This window comes from Apteryx mantelli, chromosome 2, assembly GCF_036417845.1.
Source record: "Apteryx mantelli isolate bAptMan1 chromosome 2, bAptMan1.hap1, whole genome shotgun sequence".
In the NCBI taxonomy this organism is placed as follows: domain Eukaryota; kingdom Metazoa; phylum Chordata; class Aves; order Apterygiformes; family Apterygidae; genus Apteryx; species Apteryx mantelli.
This window is the reverse complement of record NC_089979.1, coordinates 142,677,941-142,704,275: the sequence shown is the minus strand read 5'-3', so window position 1 is coordinate 142,704,275 and position 26,335 is coordinate 142,677,941. Positions and strand designations below refer to the sequence as shown.

The 26,335-nt window shown below is 38.8% G+C and overlaps 2 protein-coding genes across 2 annotated transcripts in view; one reads left to right on the top strand and one right to left on the bottom strand.

The window, feature by feature from the left end:
- Positions 1 to 7,760, top strand: part of LOC106483518 (probable acyl-CoA dehydrogenase 6) — a 91,272-nt gene extending 83,512 nt beyond the window's left edge. Inside the window, exon 9 of the mRNA XM_067292192.1 lies at positions 6,846 to 7,760. Within this exon, the coding sequence (XP_067148293.1) occupies positions 6,846 to 6,936 (91 nt within the window). The 3' untranslated portion in view covers positions 6,937 to 7,760. The remainder of the gene's footprint in view (positions 1 to 6,845) is intronic.
- A 3,413-nt stretch (positions 7,761 to 11,173) lies between these two features.
- Positions 11,174 to 16,953, bottom strand: BET1 (Bet1 golgi vesicular membrane trafficking protein). Its single transcript, XM_067291681.1, has 4 exons — positions 16,760 to 16,953; positions 13,817 to 13,932; positions 11,852 to 11,908; positions 11,174 to 11,338 (listed from the first exon to the last, which is right to left on the bottom strand). Exons 1-4 carry the CDS (start codon positions 16,776 to 16,778, stop codon positions 11,183 to 11,185), a joined length of 348 nt encoding a protein of 115 aa, XP_067147782.1. The 5' UTR covers positions 16,779 to 16,953; the 3' UTR covers positions 11,174 to 11,182.
- Positions 16,954 to 26,335: the final 9,382 nt, after the last annotated feature.

Genomic DNA, 26,335 nt, shown 5'->3' with positions numbered 1-26,335 from the left:
TGTTGATTTGTTTGGAGTAATGAAGGTTATTCCAAAAAAGTAGAAAACAGCAGAAAAGTAGAAACTATGCTAGAGAGTGGCATATAAACCTGTCAATAATTTCCTGATATGTCTCTTCTGTTTAAACCAATACAACAGGGAGAGAAAGAGAAATACTTTCTGATGTTTAACTCCTGTCCTTTTCCTAGTTTGTCTGTTTGTGGGGGGATCCAAACTCTCGGGTCATACTCTGATGCCTCACCCATGTAGCATAGGTAATATGGTCTAAGAGTCACTTTCCCTTCTGGCAAACGGAAAAGCTAAGCTCTCTAGTCTCAAGTATGTCTTTCTGCAGCGTTCACCTTCTTAAGTGACAAAACCATTGACATTGGAGTTGCAGGGCACAGTTCATCAGAGTTAGAAGTTATTCTTTCTGCTTTTAATATCATTTTATGAACAAAAATACTGTTGTGGTAGGGCAGAGAGATCTTCAACCTTTGTTGATTTGTGGATTCCTGAAATTTTCCAGTGAAGGTGCAGACTGTTCCATGGTGGCTTTAAGCCAGCTGTCAATATGATGGGTTTTTTTAGCTACTTTTTTCACAACCTTTTTATTAGCAGCTAATGGTTCCCAATGATGCAGAAGCTGCAAGCAACTGCAGTAGGCACTCTGACTAAAATGAATCCTGTCTCAAAGCACTTACTATCAAAGTAGTAATGTGTAGAGATGAATCCATGTGCATTTATATAGCTTTGACTTTTCTTTAGATTTCCTACCCCTGTATATTATTGCTAATTCTGGGCAGAGCTTTGCTATATGAATTCCAGAGTAATTTCTAAGCACACTACTACGGTCACATTTTTGCTTTCCTGAAAAGAAATACAGAGTATATTTCCTATTAGTATCAACTATGTCAGCTGGTTAAAGAAACATATCTTTCTGCCTCTAAAATAAATGAGGTTAAAAGACTTGGGATATCCACACACTAACATTTTCTGTGAATCAATAAAATTCCATTACTGACTAACCACAAGCTCCAGGAAGACTGAAGTAGAATATTACCTAAATAAACAATTACAAGTTCATGTTATAATCCTGTTAATCTCTAATGATAAGCAAAGCGGCAATTTTCTTAAAATAGTTCTTTTTTGTGCAGCAGTCTGAGTAACCATTCACGTCACTGTGATGTTGGTAAAGTAGCAAGCAGCACTTACCATAACTGCACAGCATGACATTCATTCAGCCATAATGTACAAAGATTTTTGCAGCATAAGCGTTACCAAGTTTCCAAGGAAATGTTAGTGTCTGACATGTCAGGCTGTTACTCCTCAAAGACCACACAGCATAATGCATGGTTAGTACATTATGTCTTTGAATTGGAGTTATTTATCAGTGTTGGTGGGGAGATATTAAACAGATCCCACACAAAACTATTTGCCAATTTACTTTATTCACAAACATCATTTTTAAATCATTAGTCTTTTATACTTTGTAGAACATGCGACTTTTCTAAAGTACAGTATTCTCTGGAAGGAGTAATTATAGATAGCTGTTTTAGGCTGATTTTTTATACTTCTTAGATGTTTCATCTTCAGTTGGAGGGATTCTGAGAAGGAGAATGAGTTTGGAAAAAGTTTTGAGCCCAAATATCAAAGGATTTAATAGAAATATTTTATACAAGACAATATATAAATCAATAGGAGTGGACTGGACTTTCCAGACTTTACTCTCCTGGCATGATTCTGGAGAAGGAGAGAGACAGACTGGCATTTGTGTTTGTTTATTTTTCTCTCCCCTCTAACAAATGCCTCGAAGATATCAAGACTTAGGGAAGATCAATTACTGAAGGAAGTTATCATCTATATGAAAACCCCAGGTTATGAGAGACCAGAGGGAGGGAAAAATTTTGTAGTAAATATACTGCAATTTTTCAGACTTCATCACATGATTTTTTTTTTTAATTTCAGCTACTGATCTATGTATTTTAGTAGCAGTTATGTACACTTCCAGGAAAATGGAAAGAATTTGTCACCTTACCCTCTTAAAAAAAGGTGGTTTTTTTATTTTAATTAAGATCATTTCAAGCACTAAACACTGTTTCTAACTGCTGCTAATTCTTACAGGTTTTATTCTTGTGGGGGTGTAACAGAAAGAATGCTAGACTTCTTTCCTTGCTGCACTGTGAAAGGCTCAAGAAAGCAAAAGTAGAAAATATTGATCAGTTACTCATGTGAAATAGAGAAAGTGTAAAAATAGCATTGCCAAATACATAGAGTTACAGAAGGAAACAGTTTTTTCCCCTCTATGGTCACCTAGGTATTGCAATATGAGTTTTTATTTTTAATTAAGGATAAGTAAAAATCAAACTTCCATATAGCTTTTAAGTTGAATTTCTTTGAATAAGTAATGCATTTCCTTCTAAATTATTTTTTATGTTCCTCAAATGTTTAAAATATGAATTGAAATATTCAGTTTCATTCTTTATTTCATTTTTTTATTCTTTCATTCTTTACAAAGCATGACTAAACTAGCATGAGTCTAGGCCTGGGCTTGATGTGGAAGGCAGAAAGGTTCACTCTCTCATGATTTCTGTGGGACAAGGAGTAAGGGGAAAGAGCACTGAAGGAAAAAAAAAAAGGGGGGGGGGGCAAAGACCTGGTCCCAGGCTTGCATAGCAAACTCTGGAAGTCTACCTTTGCTGTATCATGGTCCTGCATGTCCAGATAACTGGGGGAAGAGGGATTTTAGAAGATGGAGCACATGACATCTAGCTCTAATATGGGAAATCAAAGTAGGTAACCATACAATGATGTGACATTAAAGTGAAGCTATGCTCCAGAACAGGCCAAGGTCATACCCACTCCTGCACAGATGTTTCTTCCAAAATCCCCATTGGAGGAAATGGGCAAGGTCATGAAAATTGTTGTGCGCAACCACTGGTTAGCTGTTCTGTGCTAGTTTGGCTAGAGGCTGCCACACTGGGTAGTACCAGATCCATTTTATCCCTCTAGATTAAAGTATCTTCTAGATTATGTTTAATTTTGATGGCCTATAAACAATCTAGCTACTCTGAAAATGGAAGAGACCACAAGATAATAATCTTGAGGGTACATCAGTACGTTTTATGGAGAAAATCTTGCCACTAGTACAAATTTAAAAAGATAATGTTGTAAGAAAAAAGTGTTAGCCTTTTGTAATCATCAAGTGCATGTTGTGCTGAAAGGAAGAAGCATTTAAATAGTCTTTTCAAACACAGTGATATTCTGAGCTAAAAAGCTGTTGGAAGGATTTAGCAAGACACAGTACCAATGCCCTCCCAACCAGGGAAGCAGGGAACAGAATCTCTGAGAAATCACTGCCATGAAGTCAATGCTAGGCTGATGCAGAAAAACAGAACCCACACAGCTGCATTAGCCAAAACTCACTCTCAACAGAGTTCTCAGTTTCTTCCCCACATCAAAGGAGCGCTGGTAATTCCAACAATTCCTGCCAGAAAAGGGGAAGATAAAGACTTCATTTATTTTCTCAGGCCTTTAAAGTTATGTGAAGATAGTGTAGCAGCCTCCTTCACAGTGTTTGTGAATAGAAGGGGCTTTTCAGATCATAATACCATATGGCTTTCAAGAGGAAAATATAATTTAGAGTGGCTACCTGAGCAGAGGCAGATCTTTGATTGTAGGTAGCAAATGGTTGTAGGATGCAGAGCTACAAGATGCTGTAAGGTTTTATTAGCTTGAGGCTGAAGAGAGTGGTTTATAGGGTGGTGTTAACTGCAGTCTCTGTGCTTGTATAGCATGTTACAAGTTCAGAAACTTTACTGATGCTCACTGACCCTGTGTTCACTGTGAGTTAGGTTCACGTTCCTACTTTATACCTAGTAAAATTATGCTGAAGGAAGACCTCAGACTCAAACAACTACCAGCCCTGACTTTTAGAATGAGTGGGGATCAAAAGGTTTATAGACAAGGTAAAAAGACAGCTTGGCTTTTGAAAAACAAAGGCTGAGTTGCTGTCTATGGGTACAGCAGAGGGGTAAATACCAGCCAAAAGAGGGGAGTTGAACTGAAGGATGCCAGTTAAACTGGCATCGGAATAAATGGATTATACTAGTTAGGAACATGCTTAGGCTGTAAATTAGAGAGTTCTTAATCATTAGAGTAAGTTTGTTATGTGACAGCTTCAAATTAGAATAGTGAAATATTGAGTGGAAAAAAAACACAACAAACTCCCTTAAAGCAGTGCCTGAAAAATTTCTGAAGGAGGTTATATGTTATGGTACCTATGGAGACAGGACATTTGACAGCCTGGAGGGTCCTTTTTGTGCCCTTTGCTACCTAACCAGAAATTGTTGATAAAATGGCTTGAGTTTGGTGGGGAGAAAGGGTTCCTCACCTTCCCTCATAAGTATAATTCTTAAATTCAGCACTGATGACATGAATGTTTTTTTCATCTGTGAAAAAATGATTGCTTCTTAACATTTATATCTCTTGACTTGGTTGAGGAGAAAAAATCTTATCATCTAAAGTTGATGTTTCAGGTGCATGGGATCTCCTGAATGAGAGGAAATTATTTTCAGGGAGTATTTCGGGAGGAACAGAATAAAATAGTTAGAATTTATCTTTTTCTTCAGGCAAACTGCTTGAGCATTCTGATCCCCACCTCTACTTTTGGAGGAAAACAGAATTCAGCAAATAGCTAAAAGTCCAGTTCCTCAAAATTATACCTTACTTAACTGCTTAGTGTGTTACAGACTTGTTCCTCAACGGGCTCTTGACAATATATTGTATAGTACCCCAGCTGCCACAGTGTAGCCTTCTCAAAACTACCCTATTAAGGCCTAAAAGGATTCCTTTGCCTTACCAAGAGCTGGACTCATGATCCTCTGCCCCCCAGATAACGGTGAACCATAGGTCAGTGATCACCTCAGCAAAGTTGAAGATATTTCAAAACATGCAGGTCTGTCGTGGGGGCAATGAGGAGACTACTGAGTAATCAGAAAGCAAAGCGTTGCTTTTTCAGAGCAAAAGCATTCCAGAGGAAGCCCATCTGAAACAATATATTTATTTATATATATACATACACACACACACGTATTATTGATATAGTATTAATGATCAAAACATAAACTTAAAATAAATAGCTTATATACAAGCCTACCATCTTTTGTCATCTTCCCTAGCTTCCTCATAGAATTCCTGGCAGGATAGTTAGTCCCATGTTTTTGTTTCCTTATGTTGACAGTGATTCTGTTTCCCAAAAGAGGGCTGCTAGATTAATATCATTCAAGTCTTTTGTCATCTTGATCCTCTTAAACTAGGTAAAACATTCTGTCCTTTCTCCACAGGGAAGAGATTTGTATTGGTTGCCTGTTTGTCAATGCTGGAGGCAATATTCCTTTTCTTACCCATAGATACAAAAATAAAATCATCAGCAATTCTATAAAGACACACCTGCACACCACTCTTTTTTTTTTAATATAAACACAAACACATTTATGTAATGGCTATTAAATAGTCTTACTTATCTGTCACAGCACCAAAGCCGGATCTTACCACTGCCTATTTATAACTTCATATAAACAAGCTGCATGTGTCCAGGATTCCTGCTGCAAATTGAGGATTTTTATCTGCATTACAGAGGAGTTTTGAGGATTAATTACTTACTGTTGAAACAGTGCTGTGAAAATGCAAGATGCTAAGCATTGCCGGGGGTTTCTGCAGCTTGAAAAAGCAGAGAGCACCACAGCACAAAGAACAAATAACATATTGTTGTTCTAGCTCTGTTGCCTTCAACAAAGCCCTTAGGAAGGTAGGAAGTTTTCAGGCTACTGAATTAAGGAGTGGTAGTTTAGAACTGTTTTGTTTGGGGGGCTTTCTCCCCAAAGAGGATGAAGTTTATGAAGAAAACTGCTTAAGGTGCACAGTAGTATGTAATCTGGATAGCACAGGGAACTTGGGCAATACTGTTAGGGATGACTCTGTGATATAAATGGCAGCTTTTAAATGAGTCCTGTTAGAACCATCAAATCAAAATTAAATAGGCTTGGAGCAGCCTTTCCTTTTTAAAGCAGAGACCTGTAATACTGATAAGGATTTATACTAAAGTTTTGCCAGATCTCACATAACTATTAGGGAGACCAAGATGCTTCTCAGTCAAAGAACATATAATTCTACAGTGCCTTATGCATCGAAGGACAACTCTTTACCACACAGTTGAGCACAGTTTAGTGCTGCAACACTTTTCGCTGCTTGCTCCCCAAACTCTCCCTCCACTCTTAAAATCCAACTGCAAGGGAACACTAGGGATGTTGCAAGGGGCATTACGGACCATCTCAGCAAGAGGAGGCATAGTAGATGAGGCATTCTGCAAACAACTGGCATAAGTATGTAACACATAGGTAACCCGAGCAAGCAGTCCAGCAACTGTGCCAGAAAACCATGGCTAGAGCCAGTGATACATTATATGTAAATGTGATGGGACCTAAATAAAGTGATGGGACCTAAATAGAAGTCTCTTCAGAGCTCAGCTGCAGGAGCTCTTGCTGGGCTTAGGCAGGGCCAATAATATACTGAGAAAAGTCTTAAGCATAGTGGTTTGACAAGTTAATGTTATTTTGGAAATAATCTGAAAACTGAACATGCCAAATTATATCTTAAGCTTTCTGATATTGAACTAGCAATGTCCTACTACACAGAAGGGTATTTACAGTGCTGGTAACACCTGTATATAGTGTATGTGCTTCTGTAAACAAGAGGTTTCAATGTAATAAAAGCAGCTCCATATTAAATGCATAGAACAACAAATCTGTATTTGTTCTATCAATATAGCATGCAAATGTATTAATTTGTCCTTTCTATTTCTACAGAGACTTGAGATTAATGTCAATAGGAGGTGGTACAGATGAAACCATGCTTTCTATCATATGCAAATACATGGAAACACTTCCCAAAAAATAGCACATCTCCCCTTTCTTGAAAATTTAATAACTCAAGAGCATGGCTTTTCCTACCTACTGAAGGTAACAGGGCAACACACATTTCAACGGTAAAATAAGAAGAAAACTTACCAGTAATTTTGCCAATGAAATGCTTGTCATGGTCTTTGATCAATATTGCATGTTCTACATATTTGTCAATATGTTGATGAGAAGCAGTTTGAAAGCATATGGCCTACTGCAAGATTTTTTTCATTTAGTAGAGTGGTTACTGCTTTGAGTGGTCTACTGATCCATACTAATCACCCATACTAAGCAGCTGTCTTCTTTAGTCAATGTATACCTACATTTTAGAGTATCTAAGCCACCAATTAAACATACGGCTACAGCTGGAATTTCCCTAGTAGCCTAAACAAATTTCAGGGTAAAGCTATATTAAATTATTGATCTTGAAAGCAAAGTATTATGGCACAAATTATTCCCTTCCATAGTCAAATATGGGAATAGTAATTTTGCTCTCAATTAACTGTACCTTCCACACTTTCACTTTTAGCTAGTAATCATCAAATTGAGTGCCTTCAACAGAACGGAGTCAAAATCCCAAGTTTCCCTATAAGATAGTAGCATAGGGAACTGTGATCTTCAATTTATTCACTTTGACTTGTACTATGCTCTGTCGTTGATGTTTGGTAGTGGGAGCAAGAGTTGACTTTTGCTTTTAAAGTCTACAAACAACTGTTTAATTATACGTGAAGCTTTTGGAGGTCTGAATTTCCTCAGTAAGATTATCATGTTTTGTCTGTAATCATTAAGGAAAAAATTAAAGCTAAACATGTTAATAACAAAGTTGCTTGTTATTGCTTAAACTTATGAGAGATGGTGCAATTTATATTATATGCTGCAATTGCCTTAAAGCAGAAGTGTTTAATAAATGAAATATTTCCAAAATTAGTGTGATGTCACAAAATATCTCACTGAAATATACATCCACTATAAGCATCAATTCTTAACTTGTTATTTAAAAATTATTCTTTACATTTACTTATATATCAGCCATACCTTCAAAATCAACATCAGCAACTCTTCCTAAAACAGCTTTTTAAGTCAGAAGATACAGCCTGTCTTCCTGCAAAAAAAAACTTCAGTAGAATTGTCCTTATAACCAAACAATAGCGTTAAGCATTTTCTAAGAAATTTCCATTGTACTGTAAGGTTAACAGTTTAATATTTAAAAGATGACATTTCCTTTTGTATGGAAATATCTGTATAGCTGCTAGGAAGAATCTACATTACATTAAATTGAGAAACAATACATAAATATTGTGTTAAAATTGTGTAAAATTTTCAAAAATAAGAATGGGCATATTGCAGCGTTCTCATGCAACTGATACAATAAACCACAACTTTGTAAGACTATTTTTCTATAACATCCCATATATAGAATATTTTACTCTACAAGGCCATATTATAACACCTTGAAATCTTGCTAACCACTATTTGTGAATTCTAAAGACTTTTAGAGTAATAGTTTTCTACCAGAAAACCACCACAAAACCAAAAGCAGTTCCAGAAGAAAATTCTGAGGTTGCAATGCATGGTTCTCCTCAATGGCTATTTCCCTTTCTTTAATGAAATATCCTCAAGACAGTTCTATTTTTACACAAGTTATCTTAACTGTTCTAAGAAAACTTGTAGGATTTTTCAGATTTTATGCTGAAAATTAACCTTTTCCTGGAAGTGAATTGAAACATTTTACATCCTGTACTTGCTTCAAATGTAAAATAAGGTAAAGACATACAGAAATGTGAAACAAAGTTTTGAATACATAACATTCACTTATCTGCCTTTCAGTTCAAAAAGTTCATGTTCCAAATTAAAACAGCCTAAAGAAATTATATCTATTTAATTAAAAAGTCCTTGTGCCTCTTCTAATAAACAAGTTATTTAGAGTCAGATCCATCCTTTAAAAATATAGATGTAAAAAAAACTGTTTGAAGAGTTCAATATACTACTTGTGCTTAGATTTTCTTCCTCCCACTCTTCTCCCCCCCAACTTAGTACTGTCTAGATAAATAAATAAAAAATTAAGACACCCATCTTTAAATGAGGAAACAGAGAAAGGAAGATAGAGATGTAAGATTTTTACCATTCCTTCTCCCTCTATCCCCTCCCATCCCACTACTTAAGAAGGTTGGGAAAAAACAGTGATCGGAATGTGAAAACTAAGTATTCTTTCAGAAAGCAAGGAAGATTTCCTATTCTGCACAAATTACCTTTTAAATCTGTTTTTAGATTTAAAACTGAAATCCTGTCTACTTTACACATGACCTGAAGGACAGGTAAGAGACTTTATGATTAATGTGTTCTGTCAAGACTTAAGGGCAACAATAGCATATTCTTAAGAGCAAAGATAAGTGCATCAGCCATGTAACTAGTTGTATCTATGCATTTTCTACTTAATATTGATAGTTAAAAACTATTTGTATTTACTAGTAAAACAGCTTGATTACTAAGAAAAAAAAAATGTCTAGAAATTGTTCAGGCATCATGTTTGAGAGCCACAAAGAAAAAAAGCTGATGTGAGATGACAACTAAATATATTTCTAGAAGATGATCAACTGTCAGAGTGCGATTGTCAAAGAGTTATGTCAAAAATTATCTATCTCACTTACTAGGTACCTTCCACTCCACAGTTTCATTAAAATTATAAAAGTGCATCAATTTTGGATGGCAAATTATATCCTATGGGTTGGCTTTGGGAACATTATACTTGCTTAACAAGCCTAGTAATTCTTAAATGAAGAACACACATTATTCTGGTGTTAATATTCAGATTTTCTGTTTTTTTGCAGAAATTTTATAGATCTTTTAACAGTCAAAGATTAAATCAGCTAGAAATACTTGCACTTTATTTACTTTTACACATTCAGTATAAATGTATTGTATTAGACAAGTGTTTTATCTGCCATACACTTGTTAACATATGAAATCTAACATGAAAGAACCATGTAGCTTACACCTCCATTTCTTATTTTAATAGTGATCCTCTCACAATTCTAACTCTTTACATGCAGCAACACTTCCAAAAAAAGCCTGGTATTCTGCACTAGAAAAGAATGCGTATAAACAAACTACATACTAGCTAGAGTACTCCAGGACGCTTTATTTATCAGTTTGTAATTAAGTTATTCAGGACAAAACACTATACAGTGTTTCTAGAAAAGTTATTCAAAAAATTTTAAATACAATTTCAATTGCTAGGAAACTTGATTCTGTAAATGTTGAACTCGGCAATGTAATAGCTTCATGTATAAGAAACTATTTGGTGAGCCAAAACTAAGTCATAAAAAAAAGGTTAACATGAGAGTGCCTTCAACAGGTGCATCATTATACACCTCAATATAAAAGTCAAAATATCTGATCTCACATTTCAGATATCATGCAGCTTTAGAGATCATTATCGATGGAAAAGTGAACATACTACTGACAAAAGTTCTAGTGATTCAATGGAATCAGTAAATTTCAGATTCTTTAAATATAAAACATAAGGAAAACATTTATATTGTGTCCATATTGGTTGATCTGAACGACCCAAGGCATTTGCTTAAAGGAATAGATGTGTAAGCATTACTTAGCCACATTAAAAAAAAAAAAATCCAGTTTTACACAGCTTATCCCTAAAACACAAAGTTTAAGCTTCCAGAATATGCAGACTATTAGCCTTCATCCCTTTGGGCATCAAAAATAGTCCTTGGTGCACCATTTTTACATTTGTTAGCTTCAGGCCAATCCTTTAGAAATCCATAAATAAAATTCAATTCAGTAAGATCCAAGTATTCTTTGTGCTTCTACAACCTAAAAATTACTATATGCCTGAAACTGGAGCTGTAATTTAGAGCATGGTCCAGAATGAAAAGTAGAATCAAAGATAAAGCTCTGTAATTCTGTGATTCTCCACATCTGAACAATCTTTGTTTTGGAGGGGTTTTTTTGTTTGTTTAAGCTAATTTTAAAAAAATATTCTGCCCTAAAAAAGGCAACCTAATGTGCTAGTGGTTTCTGCATATTTACAAATAATCCAGCTGAAACAGAGGCTGATGGGAAAGATTCTAATACCTTAAGAAAAATATATATAATATTGCATTAAAACAATGCAATTTACAGCAGTATCATGTTTTAACAGAATATGCCAGTTTAGACCACTGTATTCATTAATTCAGACTGTTTTATGGTTGAAATTACGCAAATTAAACTGAAGATAACTTTCATCACCTCAGTTTAATAATCCAGTATATTACAAAAAAAACAAACAATGCAAAGAGCATCATGTAGCATAATAGTTTTGTCTGGCTCCCTCTGGAGAGTGTTCTCAGTCTGCCCATAGTTGCACCTAGAAGTCCGCCCGTAGAGTCAAAGTCATTATCCTACATTTAAAAAACAAAGCAAAACCAAGTTACTATGAGAAAACAAAGTACCCTCATTGTTAAGTGTAGTCTTTCTGTTTTTCCAAGTCTTCTGAAAATTAACCAGGAAGAAGTTTAGCCCATTGATCCAATCCCCCTCTCCCCCCAACAAACAAATTCACTTTTAAGCAAAAAATGCATTTGCGACTTCCTTCCCCCCCCTCTTTTTTGCTTCCTTCTTCTATTATTAAGTCCAAATAAGAGAACTGTCTTTTATAATACTCTATGCTTGCTGATACAAAACGAATAGTCAGATCTGGAGCATAATAACCTTGGCTGCTCCTTGGAACACCACACTCACACATCATTCTCTGTGAACAGAAATCTTGCTGCTGAACTGGTTACATTTTATGAACAATAATAAGTTGTCAACATTTTTATGCAAATGTTTATACTAAAAAGAAGGAACATTTTACATTAACTTTGTTTAAATATGGGGCAAGATTAAGAAGTCAGTAGTAACTGAACACTTACCATCTCTGATAACATTTTATTTTGATTTTTAACTTCCGTTCCAATTTCAATGGAAAGCTATTAAAAAAAAGCATTAAGTTATCACATATACATAAATAGATTAGAGAATCCATTCTAAAAATACTAGACATTACTAGTCAAACTAGTATTTTCCCAGGTGAAGTGTGGACAAAATACCTAGTATTTTCAAAAAATAGAACCAGAAGTTATAAAAACTGGATGTACAATATTCTGTCAACAATCCTTAAGAATGTAAATATTCATCATTTGACTATATGAGTCTAGACAGTCATAGAAGGTATTCAGTGCTCTTCCTCCCTTTTTCTTCTTGAACTGAGAATTCCTTATTAGAATTATTGTACAGACTTTCAAAAACCTTTCAAGTCTGAGTAACAATAATCTGTTTTCTGGAACAACTGTATAAACTATTTAAACACAGCACAGAGATTCAAGAGCACTCTTTTTGACTCAGTGTTGCTAGAGCTGACACCTGTAACCTGCTAACACATCTCTTTTGACAAGTTGCTGCTACACTATCAACAGGATTTCTTTTGTGAACTTGCCTATTCCTTCCCTGCTTTGCATCAGGAAGCAGCAAGAGCAAGCTGCTCCTCAAGAAAGGCAAGCCAGGAGCATAGCAGGACAAGGAGCCAGCAAGGAAAATCAGGGTCAGTCCAGAGATAGTAACCAGGGTCAGCCACAGTCCAGACCACCCAGCCAGTGAATAGTGATGAGACCGGTCCAAGGTCAATCCAGAAAGGCAGTTCAGCAGGTCAGGGTCAGAAGCCAGGAGGTACAAGACTGAGCACAAACAATGCAACTGCTGCATCTTGGGGGGGGGGGGGGGGGGGGGGGGGAGTTGGGAAGGGGAATGTGCTAACAGGCCCTGATGCTTTGGATTAATCAAAGCCCATATATCTTTGTGCTACAACCTCAATCCCATGATTTCTTACTGCTGCATTTCACAGGAATCTATAATCAAGTCAAGACTGAAACTCATTTTACATGAGTCTTCTAGGTAGATAATTTCAAGATGATTCCATAATGCAAGGTCATTCCATTGCAGCAGAAGATGAAACTGCAGAAAGAGCACACATGCTACTCATGGAGCACTATCAACTGCAATGCAACTTATTTGCAATACAACACACTAGGGAAAAAGCAGCAAAAAGAAATACTGTAACAAAGGCCAAAGCTTTTCCTTTTATCTCCTTAACTTATTTTAAATCATTTAGGTGAATAATTTCTTAATTTAAACCAAAGGTTTTAAATTCTATTTGAGCCTAACAAATTACTTTTAAGCCACAGTATTAGCAGTAGGAATTAGAATGAGTTTAGGTCTATAAAATTCATTGGCTTGTACTACATCTATAGAAACAGCATCTACTGCTAATCTTACAAACTGTTGCTTAAAAAAAAAAAAAATTATCACAGAGTTGTCTTTCAGTTAGACTTTGGTTTAGATTTGCTTGGAAGAAGTTCTCAATCTCTAGAAGGAATCAGAATCATTAAAACAGGAAGTATCTCTTACAGAGGACATTAGCATCTATTTCTGACAGCTGTATTACAGATTACAGATTTATCAACATATGCTTTTGTTATCATCATTTTGGCTTATCAACTTCTGCTGAAGTAGTCCAAATTCTAAAATTAACCAGAGCCAATTTATTGGCAGATCACTCATTGACCTAAAGTCAAGTTTCCAGTTTCTGCAGGGACAGTGATTCATTCTGTAGAATAACCAGTATGTAACACTGTAGCTGTCCTCAAGATTAGCCAAAAAGGACACCTGGAGCTACAATCTAATTAAAGGAAAAATCAGTTACACGAATCAATGCATTGTGCATTTTGGCTGACAATAATTCTTTCTTGCATTAATTATGTTCTAAACTAAATCTACTGCTTCACTAGTCCATGTAATTTAATTCAATGAGTGTGATGATAATACTGTAATTACATACTTACTGATTTAATGGCACTGACTTTTGTACGCAGACTTTCTGTTAACCTTTCATTTTCTTCTTCATATACACTGTATCCACTATTGGTATAGCCATAGTTACCAGTAGGTGCTCCATCACCTATAAACACAATAGCCAGCAATTACAGACAGAAAACACCATTGAATCAAGTGCTCTTCATATGGGGAAAAGCACACTTGCTATTTCCAAATGTATTTCCTGAGATTATTCTCTAACAAAGGCTTCCAGCTTGGATTTTTAAGCCATTAGTTTTCAAACATTTGATCACAACCACATTTGAAGAGAGCATAATACGATCCTTACATGTGTACCTCTACAAACAGGACTTAGACAAGAAGCCAAGTCTGCTAGGCAGCCGAACACTGTGCCACTTCTATCATCATTCTGCAATTCTACTCCCACCTGTGCCTTTGCTTACTGGGTGATGGAGCCTCAGGACTGCTATCCAACCAGCTCAGCAGACAGACTAACCAGAAGAGAAGGAAATCAGTTCCTCCAACCTCTAATAAAGATCTCTTAAAAACAGCAGCTGGACAGCAGCACTGGGACAGAAATTGAAAGCTACGTCCACTCTAGTTAAAAATCACTGTGCGACTCAAAGCTAACATCTGCGACCAAAGAAGAGAGTCCAAGTCTGAGAAAGGCAAGCAGAAAAGAACTATTACAAGCTTTATCATAAAGATCCTACCAGATTAATTCAACTATCAATCCAGTTATAATACTAATCAATATTAGTATTATAACTAGTTAGAATGCCACACAAAATTCTTTGAATGCTTTTGGTTATTTCCTCTTCAATACACTTCTTTATGTTTTTGTTCATTTGGACACCTTTTTTCTTTTCCAGGAAAAAGCGAGATAAGAGAAAGAGACACCAATCACATTCACAGATAAAGCTACACCTCTTAACCACTTTCATTGTGTACCTTAGGTACTTCACATTAAGATCCTAAAAGAGAGAATTATGATGCTATGTTGATAATAGATACCATTTTATACTAACCTATAAAGCCATTCTTTCAGTCTAAGGAATGGAAATTTTTTAGTTTGCATCTGTAAACTTTATTTTGTTCTGTAAGTTTATTCAATGACAAATTCTCAGCAAGACCTGGTAAAATGCATGTTTCCATTTCACCACAGCAAGAGGAGAGTTCTGTTAGTTTTTTCTTAATCAAATATACTCATGCCAAGTGCAGAAAGTTGACTAAAAGAAACCATTTTAGAGAGTTAGGGTTGTTTCCATGGTCCTTGTTTTACAAATGCATCTAACTACAGTATTTCCTATCAAGTGATTTAAGATTTAAAAATATGTTTATAAGTGAATATACCATACAGCTTAAGACCAAAATACCACAATTATATGATTTTTATATAGACTGTGACATAAAAGATATTAACAACTGTCCCAAAGCTTTTAAATAGGCACATCTACTTATATATGTTGCAAACGCTAAGGAGAAGCCTAGCTACTACTGTTTAAAGGAAGAGCAGAGATTTCAGTATGGTAGTTCTATGGACCATCTTGCAACATGGCTCTTTACTGTACTGACAGGACATGTAATATAGACATGACCATAACATAACTGGAGGTTAAAAAAAGGCAAGATGTAGCTGGAGACAATGGTGGAAGCACTAGTGCCCAGCTTCTATCTTCAGCCTAATTAAAAAAATATATATATACACATTATTCTAGACTGATTGTTGAAATGACAAGGCAAAATTTAATAAACCTGCATGCAAGCAGCAAATTTTACTGCCATTGATAACAGTCATACAGGACACAGTAAAACTTTAAGTCTTCTTCTTGACCTTCCAGCATTTTTTTTAAGACATATTTTCTGGCTGTTCCCTAAGCCATTGATTGCCACAGACATATTAGAAGAAGACGCATTCTTTATCTTGTGTTCTTTTCACAAACATCCATTATTTCACACTTTCAGATACAGCATAATGAGCTGGTTGACTTTCAATCTAGCCTCTACATTTCCAAGATTTGCTTTAACTTGCACATATCCTATTAAAAACAACAGAAAAGTGGAGAAGTAAATCGAGGGCAGTATGATGGAGACTATGGGTCTAACTATGTGGCATTCATCAGCCCATAAACATTCACTTCAGAGAAATTTCTTTCTAGGAAGAAGTAATAGAACTTGATCATAAACTTCTGGGGCATGAACTTCACCACACTATCTAAGCTTTATGGTGAGGTAACAGCATCTACGAGGTCCCAGAACATAGCGTAGGAGTTCAAAGTTTCTTTCATAGTCATTGACGTGGCTGCAGGTTGAAAAACGGGCCCCAAGCTCCTCAAAACTCAGCAGGCACTCTCAGAGACTTCTGCATTTCCATCAAATGTTTTTTTTTTTTTTTCCAAGCATACCAGGAAAACATATAGAAGTAATAAAATTAAAAAGCAGCTGAAAACTTGGGAATGATTTGACTGAAGAGCAACAAATCTGTCCATCCATGGAAACATGGCTCTAGTTAGCATTGCATTAGAGCCAGAGCAGAATCACGCAAGAGCAGTATTAACTGGAAATCCAAGTGCAGTTCTGTAAGTTACGTTGATCTAGAAAGTGAAGAGAGCCAGAAACTGGGTGACACAGTACTTTTCCGCACTTAGAGATCCCGAGCCGCGTTGCACGGCTGCGCCCACACAACACACCACCGCCTGGGCGGGGAGGCGGGAGGGGGAGCCCGGGGGCACCAGCGCGGGGGACGGCACTGCTGCCCGGTCGCCTCAGCCCCGGGCACCGTGTCCAGCTGCGGAGCACGGCCTCACCGCCGCTCCCGGCCGCGGCGGCCCAGCCGGGCCTGCCCCGGCCCGCTCCCGCCGAGCCTCCCGCCCACTTTCCTCTCTCCTGAGCCGCCGAGCAGCAGGAGGCGGCCGAAGGGGCGCCCCCGCCGCCGAGGACCCGGCGCTTACCCAGCCCCGCGCGCCTCATGGCCGTGCCCGGGGCTGCTGGAGGAGGAGGAGGAGGAGGGGAGCGGCTCCCGCGGCTGCGGGAAGTGGCGCTCGGCGGGGCGGCCGCGGCCCAGCTCCCGCTCCCGCTCGGCCGCGCGGTTCATTCACCCCGCGAGCGCCACGACATCGCTCCGCCGCCGCGCGGCCCGCTGGGTAACGCGGGCCGCCGCGCGCGGGGCTTTCTGGGTAGTGTAGTTTCTCCGGGGGGGGGGGCGGCGGTGAGGTGGCGGTGCCGCTGAGGGGAGCCGCAGCCCGGCCCAGCCCGTCCCTAGCGCCTGAGAGCGGCGGGCGGCGCTGGGGCCGCGCTCCCTGACGGAGACGCCTCCTCCCAGAGCCTCAGGCCTTCCCCTGCCCGAGGGGCGGCTGCTCCGCCATCTTCTGGCGTGCGCGTTGTCCCCGGCCCGGGGCGGCTCCCCCAGGACTCCGAGGCGCCGCGGCAGCGCGGCCTTTGCCTGGATACCAGAGTACGAACGGCGCTTTGGCCGCAGCACCGTTTGTTTTCCCAACGGGCCTTGAAAATGGCTTTATTTACCAGAAGCGTAAATTTTAGGGAGCCCAAGTTGTGAGACAGTCAGTTGGAGAGGCAGAAGAAACCGGCTGAATAACACTGCAGGGGGAATAATACTCCCCCTAACAAGGGCGGGTGACTGAACTAGGTGCTGACAGAGCAGATGCCTTACTACTTTCCTGTATCTTAAAAAAAAAAGAGCAACTTCTACCACATATAACCAATTATCATGAATTTATGCAGTACATTACTTCTTTAAGCTTGTGTTAAACTTTAAGAATTGATCCTGAAAGAAAAAACCCTCAACTTCATTTTAATAGGTCATCACTACCCTATCATTTTGTTAGAAAAGGAAAGAATTCTCAATGATTGTCTTCAGTTGTAACATGCAGTCAAAAAATTGAAATTCAGGACTGAGTTGAGCCTCTGCACCCTTCTTTTGATTTGTTTATTTTGTAAACAACAGACAAGCTACTGCAGCATACAGCAACTCAAACTGGAAAACTCCAATTTTCATTATTATTGAATCTTCAGTGCTCAGAATGATTCAAATTTCACTTGCAAAGATAATTTTTTCTCCACTATACACTTTAACCTCTTGTAATGCTTTGTCAGAACTGGGTTTTATCTCCTTTTATTAAAGATGTGACTCATTCTTTACGCCATTGGATTGAATTTATTTCCCAGGATGAAACAAGAATGATTTATCAGTCCTCAAGCATAAAGCAAACAATGTCACGGAGTCAATTTAGAGTTTGCTGTTTTAGGTGTTGCATCCACAGGATTAAAGAAGCTACGTTGGCTTTTCCAATTATAACGAGCTACCATCTCCTTGATTCCTTTGCTATTTGTGTTCTGGTAGGGCCTATGAGATGCAGTATTGGACTAAGACACACTTGTATCTTACGAGCTGAATAAACACAGACCAAACCTGCTTTCAGAAGTTTGCAGTATAACAACTCTTTATCTAGGTGGGTAAAGGTGGAGAAGGAAGAGTAAAATAACACTGGTCAACATGAAAGCCTATGCTCTTCAGCTGACGTTCTATGTAATTTCTATATGACAGCTCATGTATCCTTTTGCCATAGGTAAAACCCAAATAATTGCAACATTTCTAATTTTTTTGCTTGTCATAGTTGAACTGAGATGCTAGTCTTGTATCAGCCAAACTTTAAGATAAACATTGAGAAGCTGATGTTCATTTATTTTCTTCACAGTCACAACTGAATGCCCATATCTCAAAGAGCGTTATGAAGAATAAAATGAGTATAAATGTAGAAATCTGCCCTACAGTTTATGTAATATTTGCTAATTACTTTGAATAGTCTACCCAAATTTTCAATTAAGCATTATTTGCATGTAGAAAATGGAGGAGAAGGAAAAGGAGAAGAAACAACCTGCAAAATTGTCATTCATACCAGGCAGTATGAGGCGAATCTCCATGGAATTTTGTCTGAAACTCAGCAATTCTTATATGAGTTTGCAAGCTGCCACCACTGATGAACTGAGACCTGATTTACATCAACTCAAGGAAATAAATCAGTTCTTTCAGTAAGGGAGAAGTACCCCTTCCACTACTGTCACCAGAAAGATTCTGTTCATGATAAAACCATCTGAAGTACACAGATGGTGCCATTTCTTAACTTTGCTAGAACAAAGAGGTCTCTTAAAGAATTATATTCTAAAAACAGCAAAACTGAGATGTAAAATTTATAGAAAATGGACAGATTCTGAGAAAACATTCTTCATGAGTGCTACAAATTTAAACTAGGGCTCTATTACGAGCAATATCCTGTTCAAGCACAGTTGAAGTAGAGTTAGGGTGAAAAAAACAGTCTTTGCAGTAGCTAAATTCAGAACCAGAGAGTAAAACTGTGTCCAGAAGGAAAGAGCAAAATGTCTTTTTTGTGGTCTGGGCTGAGTCTCTCATATATGTATAATTTTATTTACATTTTTTCTTATATGCTACCCAAGAAAATTGTAATGTTTGGTGACACTGCTACATGAAAAGAATTTCTTTGCAATACTTGCATACTGTATATCACCTTTCTTTTTCTCCCATTACTCTTCTTTCTTTTTTTTTTTAAAGAAATATGGATTTATAAATATCAAGGGAAAAAGATACATCTCCCTATTAGGATTGCAATTGTAAATCATTGTTGAGGGGCTCGTTTTTCATTTTCACTTATATTTTCTATAAAATAAAAAGAAATTCAAATTAGCCTTACATAAGGTGTTCACAACTCATAGTATTCGTGTCTGTAACTTGCTTATAATGTTTTGAAATAGCATATTAAGTCTTTATATGTGATTTATAAATGAAGTGATAAAGTGTGACAAGCACATTTAATTCCTCACATTTTCTTACAGCAAAGCATGGAAACAATACTGACATGATTAATGTTTCAGATACATTTTATCATATTGAATTTATATTTTTTTATACACTGAAAGTGCCTTGTAGAAAAGTTAATTTTATAATTCTCCTGACATTAAACTAATGAAATCATGGTTCCATCTCACAAGCTGGGCACAGAGGTCAACAGGGTATCATTAAAAGTCACTTAAGTTTATATTTCCATCAATCAGTTTTATTCATGTTAATCATTTCACAGAAAGAATAAATAAGATCAGTATGCTGACATGATTAATTTTACCTCTGTACACTTTCTGGCCCATTCCCTGGAAGCTCTCTCACATGTAGACTATGACCTAGACTACCTCACTTTGTAAATCAGCCACGCTTGATCAGCAGGTGTCATTGCAGATGTTCTTAGCACCTGCAGTTCTTCCTGTCAGGAAGCCTAAATGAGTAGTTAACAAGTGGTTTTAAGATGACTGACTGATTAAAGTTTTGTTTAGCAAAACAGCATAAGAAGAAAAAGGATGGAAAAAAAATTACACTGCCTGCATTCTACAAGCTTGCTGTCTTAAGTGTGTTTCTGTGATCTTTGAATAGTAGCCTAGGCAGGTGTATCATCTTCAGATACCCTTTTTAGGGAATATGTGTATCAGTCTTCTTTCCCCAAAATGTTAATGAACAATTATTTCTCTTTTTCTTTTTAAAACATCTTTTATAAAAAGGGTGTCCCACATGTCCTACCGGCTGGTGCCCTTTCTTATTGTTACCATTTGTTGGTTCTCTTTATTGCCTCTGATTAAACTAGATGAATACATTTACATTGCAAACAGCTTATTTATTTTAACAATAAATTACTCCATGACTCCATCACAAATACCATAAAAAGAAAAAACAAGGAAGCTATCTGAGAAGAGCCTGTGCAATCATACTTCCAGTACACAACTAAAAGCCCAGGAATCTTAACATGATAATAATAATAATGGCATGATTATCATTGAATTATTAAATAAGTAACCAAAATGTCAGTATTCTTACATGTTTGATAAACAGATTTTCACAGTCATCATGATTAACTTGCTACTTTAACGACTAACAGGCTGTGAAAACAACCTAACGAGTCACAGGCATCATTAGAGTTGAAAAGATGATACTGCATGATATTATGTTAGTATCAAATGTTTCAATCACTGTTTTGTTAAGTAGTAAGTTACAATTATTAAAAATATATATATTTGCTAGTTAAAGCTTGATCCATTGTGCAATTAAGTAACAGCTGACAAGAGATTTCTAAATAAAACTATTATATTAATCATGTAAAAGCAGAACTAGATCAAAGAATATTTCTAATTATGTTCAGTATCTTCATAAAAAGATAATGTCAGCATCTTTCATCAGTGTCCTTTTCACTTAATATTCTGGTTTATTCTAACATTATTTAGCAACTGAGGGCCCTAAAATACTCTATTAAAACAAAATCAGTCAAATCACTCAGGCATCACCTCCCATATTCTGAAAGCTGACAAAACTGTTGCTGAACTTAGAGATATCATCAGCCTTATTCTTATTGGGGGTACTCTCCAATTACTGCCATCATGAAAAGAAGAAGATGCCATGTAAAACTCTACCTTCCATAAGACCTTAAATGTTTGAAGGAGGCTGAGCACAGCTGCTACTCATTGCTGCATAGACTGTCAAGAAAAGAGATAATCACGCAAGTCACAAGTAGAATCGTCATGTTCATTCATTAAACTTCTTTAATGATGGGAACACAAGTAAATCACCTCAGGTACAGACAAACTGTGGAGGAATGGTTAAGCGAGAGAGGGCATGATCTGATTGGGATGAGCAATCCCGTTCTCAGGGTAAGGGAAGGAATGTAGGCCAAGGCGAGCGAGCCTTGCAGCGGCCGAGCAAGCCTTGCAGCGGCCTTGAGCACTACAAAAGAAGGTATTCATGAAACTGGTAAACAAGTCTGGACGGAACTAGGTTCCATAAATGTCGATGGAGCGCGGACAGCAACCTTGCACCAATCATGTATCCGCTTTATAGGTATGGACAGAAACTGTAACCAATCATGTAACTATTGCTAGCGCATGCGTATTGCTTATCGATATATATACTTTGTGTAAGCTCTAATGAAGGGAGAACGACCATACTCATATTGAGACTCATCGTTACTCCGGGGTCCCCTCCCTCACTCCAACATCTGGTAGCAGAGGATGGTTTGCCGCGTCTACCAAGAGGCTTGACCTCGGCTGATGGTCCGTGACTGCGGTAAGCAGCGAGAGGACGGGAGTGGGGGATAATAAGAAGGGGCTGGGAGAAGTGCTGGCTAAAAAGGCTGCCGCCAGACACGGTCCGGGGTCGCGCCCCGTCTCCCAGACAGCGGCATGGAAGCAGACGCCGCGGCCACCTTGCTAGCCGGTATACTCTCCAAGAGAGGAATTGACGCACCGGTGAAGCAGTTACAGAGGTTGATTAAACTGGGGCAGCAATGGGAACATTTTTCGGATACACACTTGTTATTTTCCGTATCGGAATGGCGAGATTTCGGAGAAACAATGTGGCATAAGACCATCGAGGGTGGAGACAAGGACAAGAAGGAGGTTAAGGCGGTGCGAGCTCAACCGTCGGTCCCTCCGCCACCGCCCCCCCCGCAGCCCTTGCCTCCGTCCGCTCCTGAGGGAGCCGGCAGTGCGCCATGCCCAGGGCCCTCGTCGCCGCCCGTACCGGGGGAGGGCAGCACAGCCCCGCCGAGGTCATGGCGGGAGCCCCTGACGTTGTTATCTCCGGAGTCGTCAGGCACAGCCTCGCCTACCACCCCCATGGGGACAAAGCCGTTCACGGCTCAACTATTAAAAAGGTTTGAGCAGCTGTCAGTAAAACTGGAAAAGCTGGAACTGAGGGACGGGAAAGCTGTTCGCGCACTTTGCAACACCGTACTAGAGACTTTAACGGCAGTGAGCCGGTCTGTCAGGGAGGCACTGCAAAGGGCGCGGGAGAACTCCGAGGGGGGGGCATCGTCAGCGCCGTCACCCGCTGCGTCCCAGAAAGCGGAGGTTTCCCCAGAGCCGGCTGGTCCGAGCTCCGAGGCAAACGCGGAAGTGCACCCGGAGGAGGCTCAAAGAGGGGCGGTGGCCGCGCCCCCTGCTGACCTCAGAGACTCGGGCGGAAAGGAGTGCCGACCCCCTCCTAGTGCTCCCCCCCCGCCGCTGCCTAGCAACAGTCCCCTGCATCCACCGTTGCCGCTGCCTATGCCACCTCAGCGGCCGCCTCTACCCTCCTTCAACGAGACCACCCGCTCACGCCAGACTCCATCAGAGTACCCCCCACTGCTTTCGTCCAGCGAGTCTTCGGGGGACAACACGCCTGACACCAGAAATAAAGTACCACCGTCACCAGAAGAAACCGTAAGAGTGCTACAGGAGCTATCGGAACGCCTGAAAAAAGTGGAGCTGCAGGCGCAAGAGAAAGAGGGAGGAGTACCTCCCTGCTTAATAAATCCCCTCGCCGGACTTCCAAGGGAGTCCCGCTGGAGTGGTTTTATCAAGGACGCTATAATAGAAGGACAATGGAAGCCTGTTGCGGGGTCCGAGGGCCCCACAGCACTGGCATTCCCCGTGCTACAACAGAATGGTCAGGGGAAATGGGAACCACATGATTGGAAAATTTTACAACAAGCCGCCAAGGGTTGGGAGCCCTTGGAGCTGAGGCAAAAGGGGGGCACCCAATTTGGAACAATGGTACTCAAAAAAAAAAAAAAAAAAAAGGCCTTGCCAGACGTCTTTTTGATATGTGGTGAGAGGGCCTGGCAGGGAATTCCAAAAAATGTAATGGGTGGTCCATGTTATCTTGGCAAAATGACACTGCTGGCACCCAACAAAAATTGGTGGAAGGTTACCCTACGCAGTCCTACTGAAAGAGTGTTTTTGTCCTTCTTGACATGCTATTCTGCAAAATAGGGCTGCAATTGATTTTGTTATGAGCTTAAGATCATGGTTGTGAGGATTTTGAAGGTATGAGCTGCATGAATTTGTCTGATCATGGTGAATCCATTCACAAACAATTACAATGGTTGAAGGAGCACGCAAGTAAAATCCGTCAGAACCATGGGCCATTAGACGAATGGCTAACTAACCTGTTTGGAAATCTACCGTAGTGGCTAATAGGGTTGCTTACTGAAGGCTTACGCATTCTACTAATCCTTGTAGTTGTATGTTTATGTTTATGTGTAGTATTAAGCTGTATTAAGAAAGCTCTGCTGAAAGTAGTGAACCAAGCCTGGATTGCTCATAAACAAGAAGGGGGAATTGTGGAGGAATGATTAAGCGAGAGAGGGCATGATCTGATTGGGATGAGCGATCCCGTTCTCAGGGTAAGGGAAGGAATGTAGGCCAAGGCGAGCGAGCCTTGCAGCGGCCGAGCAAGCCTTGCAGCGGCCTTGAGCACTACAAAAGAAGGTATTCATGAAACTGGTAAACAAGTCTGGACGGAACTAGGTTCCATAAATGTCGATGGAGCGCGGACAGCAACCTTGCACCAATCATGTATCCGCTTTATAGGTATGGACAGAAACTGTAACCAATCATGTAACTATTGCTAGCGCATGCGTATTGCTTATCGATATATATACTTTGTGTAAGCTCTAATGAAGGGAGAACGACCATACTCATATTGAGACTCATCGTTACTCCGGGGTCCCCTCCCTCACTCCAACAACAAACCTACCAGTTTCACCCATCACAGTAATTCAAAGCCTTATTAAACACTGCCAAGGAGAGCCATAGCTGTTTTCAGTTTTAATACGCTTCCATCACAGATGGCACAAAAACCTTTACCAAGTTTCTGCCAAACTAGCCTTTTACCGATTTAAGAAGATATCAGCTTGACAAGATTCAGCCCCAAGGAACTCGTCTTATCCAAAGATAAGACTGCATTGCTGGGAATCCTTGGGGCTTCCTTGAACAAACAGAGTTGTGCTCCTCCATTCCTAACAATCCTAGGCCTATCCATGCAAAGGTTCAAAAGATGATTAACACATTGCACCTATGAAGACTTCCTCTTCCATAGCTTTGCACACGTACATGATTACAGTTTGCAAAGCTATTTAAAATCATAATAAGATTTTACAACTCACTAAATATGCTTAGAACAAAACTTACAGTGTGTATTTATATACACTTGTGACTGTAATGTGTATCACTGTTTTCTTGTTCTTGACTTCAATATCATCTCAGTTTTTACAGTCACAGTAGCCTTTGCTATCCTCAGAGAGGCCTCATGTTTGACATCTTGGTTGGTCAGGCACACTTCAGAAACGAAGCACTGTCTGAGGGAAGGAGAAGCAGTATTTATGTTAGCATCAGCAGAAAGCATCTAGTACAAAAAGAAAATATTTAAAGTAAGAAATTACAATCTTTTTGACTTTACAACTCTGTTTTTTTTAAACTAGCAATGAATGCTTCTTGCTCCTCACTGATATAAGCTACATTTGGGTAATATGGAGCTATCTTTGCTCATGGATAATAGCATTTGAAAAATTATTAGTTTTTACTTAGTTGTTGTTGCTAAATACTGCGATTTTGCTTATTCTTTCCTATGGTTACTTTTTAGTAGCATAAGCTGCTGCATCTCTTGTTTGATTTTGCAGTGGAAACACTCCCACAAATCTCTGCTGTATTATTATAGATTTATTGTCAGTGCTGTTAAATTACATCAGAATAGAGAAGGACACAACTCCTGGTCTCCCTTCTAAATTTCATTGCAAAGGGCTAGAACCAAAATTTACTGAATTCATGGAGAATTTTTGTATTGATTTTGGACCAGGCTATAAATTTTTATTAAAAATAAAACTCCACTGATTCTTTATCTTCCAAGTAGTGTTTGCTGTGTAATCTATGAATAATTCTAGTCATGATTTCTTTCTCTGATATTAAGGTACCATTTCTGATGTCAGCTTTGACTGGGTAATAATATCGGTTGAATGAGTGATAAGAATTCTGAGCCATTGCAGCAGCCTGAACATTAATAACTGTAGTGTCTAAAGAGGAGGATTAATACAGTTAAAATAAAAAATGGAAGTCAAAGTAATTTTTCATTTCAGTAAAACAAATGTATGAGATGAGAGAAGCATACAGTTCCAATGCTTCATAAGATGCAGTTAAATAATAATTTGATGATTTGAGTTGTGTTTATTTTGACCTCTCAGACATGTGGGAAAGGTTTTCACCAGTCAAAACAGAGACTTTAATAAAAACAAAGACTTTAAATGCAATGAATTTCAGGGAGGGGAGAGCTAATTTTCAGACCTGTAGCTAGGCTGAGCATTTTCTGAAGACAAGTGTGGCAGGCGTAACACTTGTTTCATTGAAGATGAATACAATTATTTGGCTGACTTTAGTTTCCTGGCATTCTGGTGCCTTCACCTTAATACTTCCACCTTTTCCAGAAAGGCAAAACAGAGAATGTGAGTCAAGATTCTTGGACTCTAGAACCAGCTTTGTGCTTTGCCGTTGGAGAGTTACTTAAAGAAATAAAAATATCATATGCTTCTTTAATCTCTTTAGTTTCTTCATAGGTCAACAAATCATGCACAAAACCAGATTTGCTGGATGATTAATTAGAGAAGCTAGTATCTGAAAATAAAACTGCAAAAGATCTTGCAAGT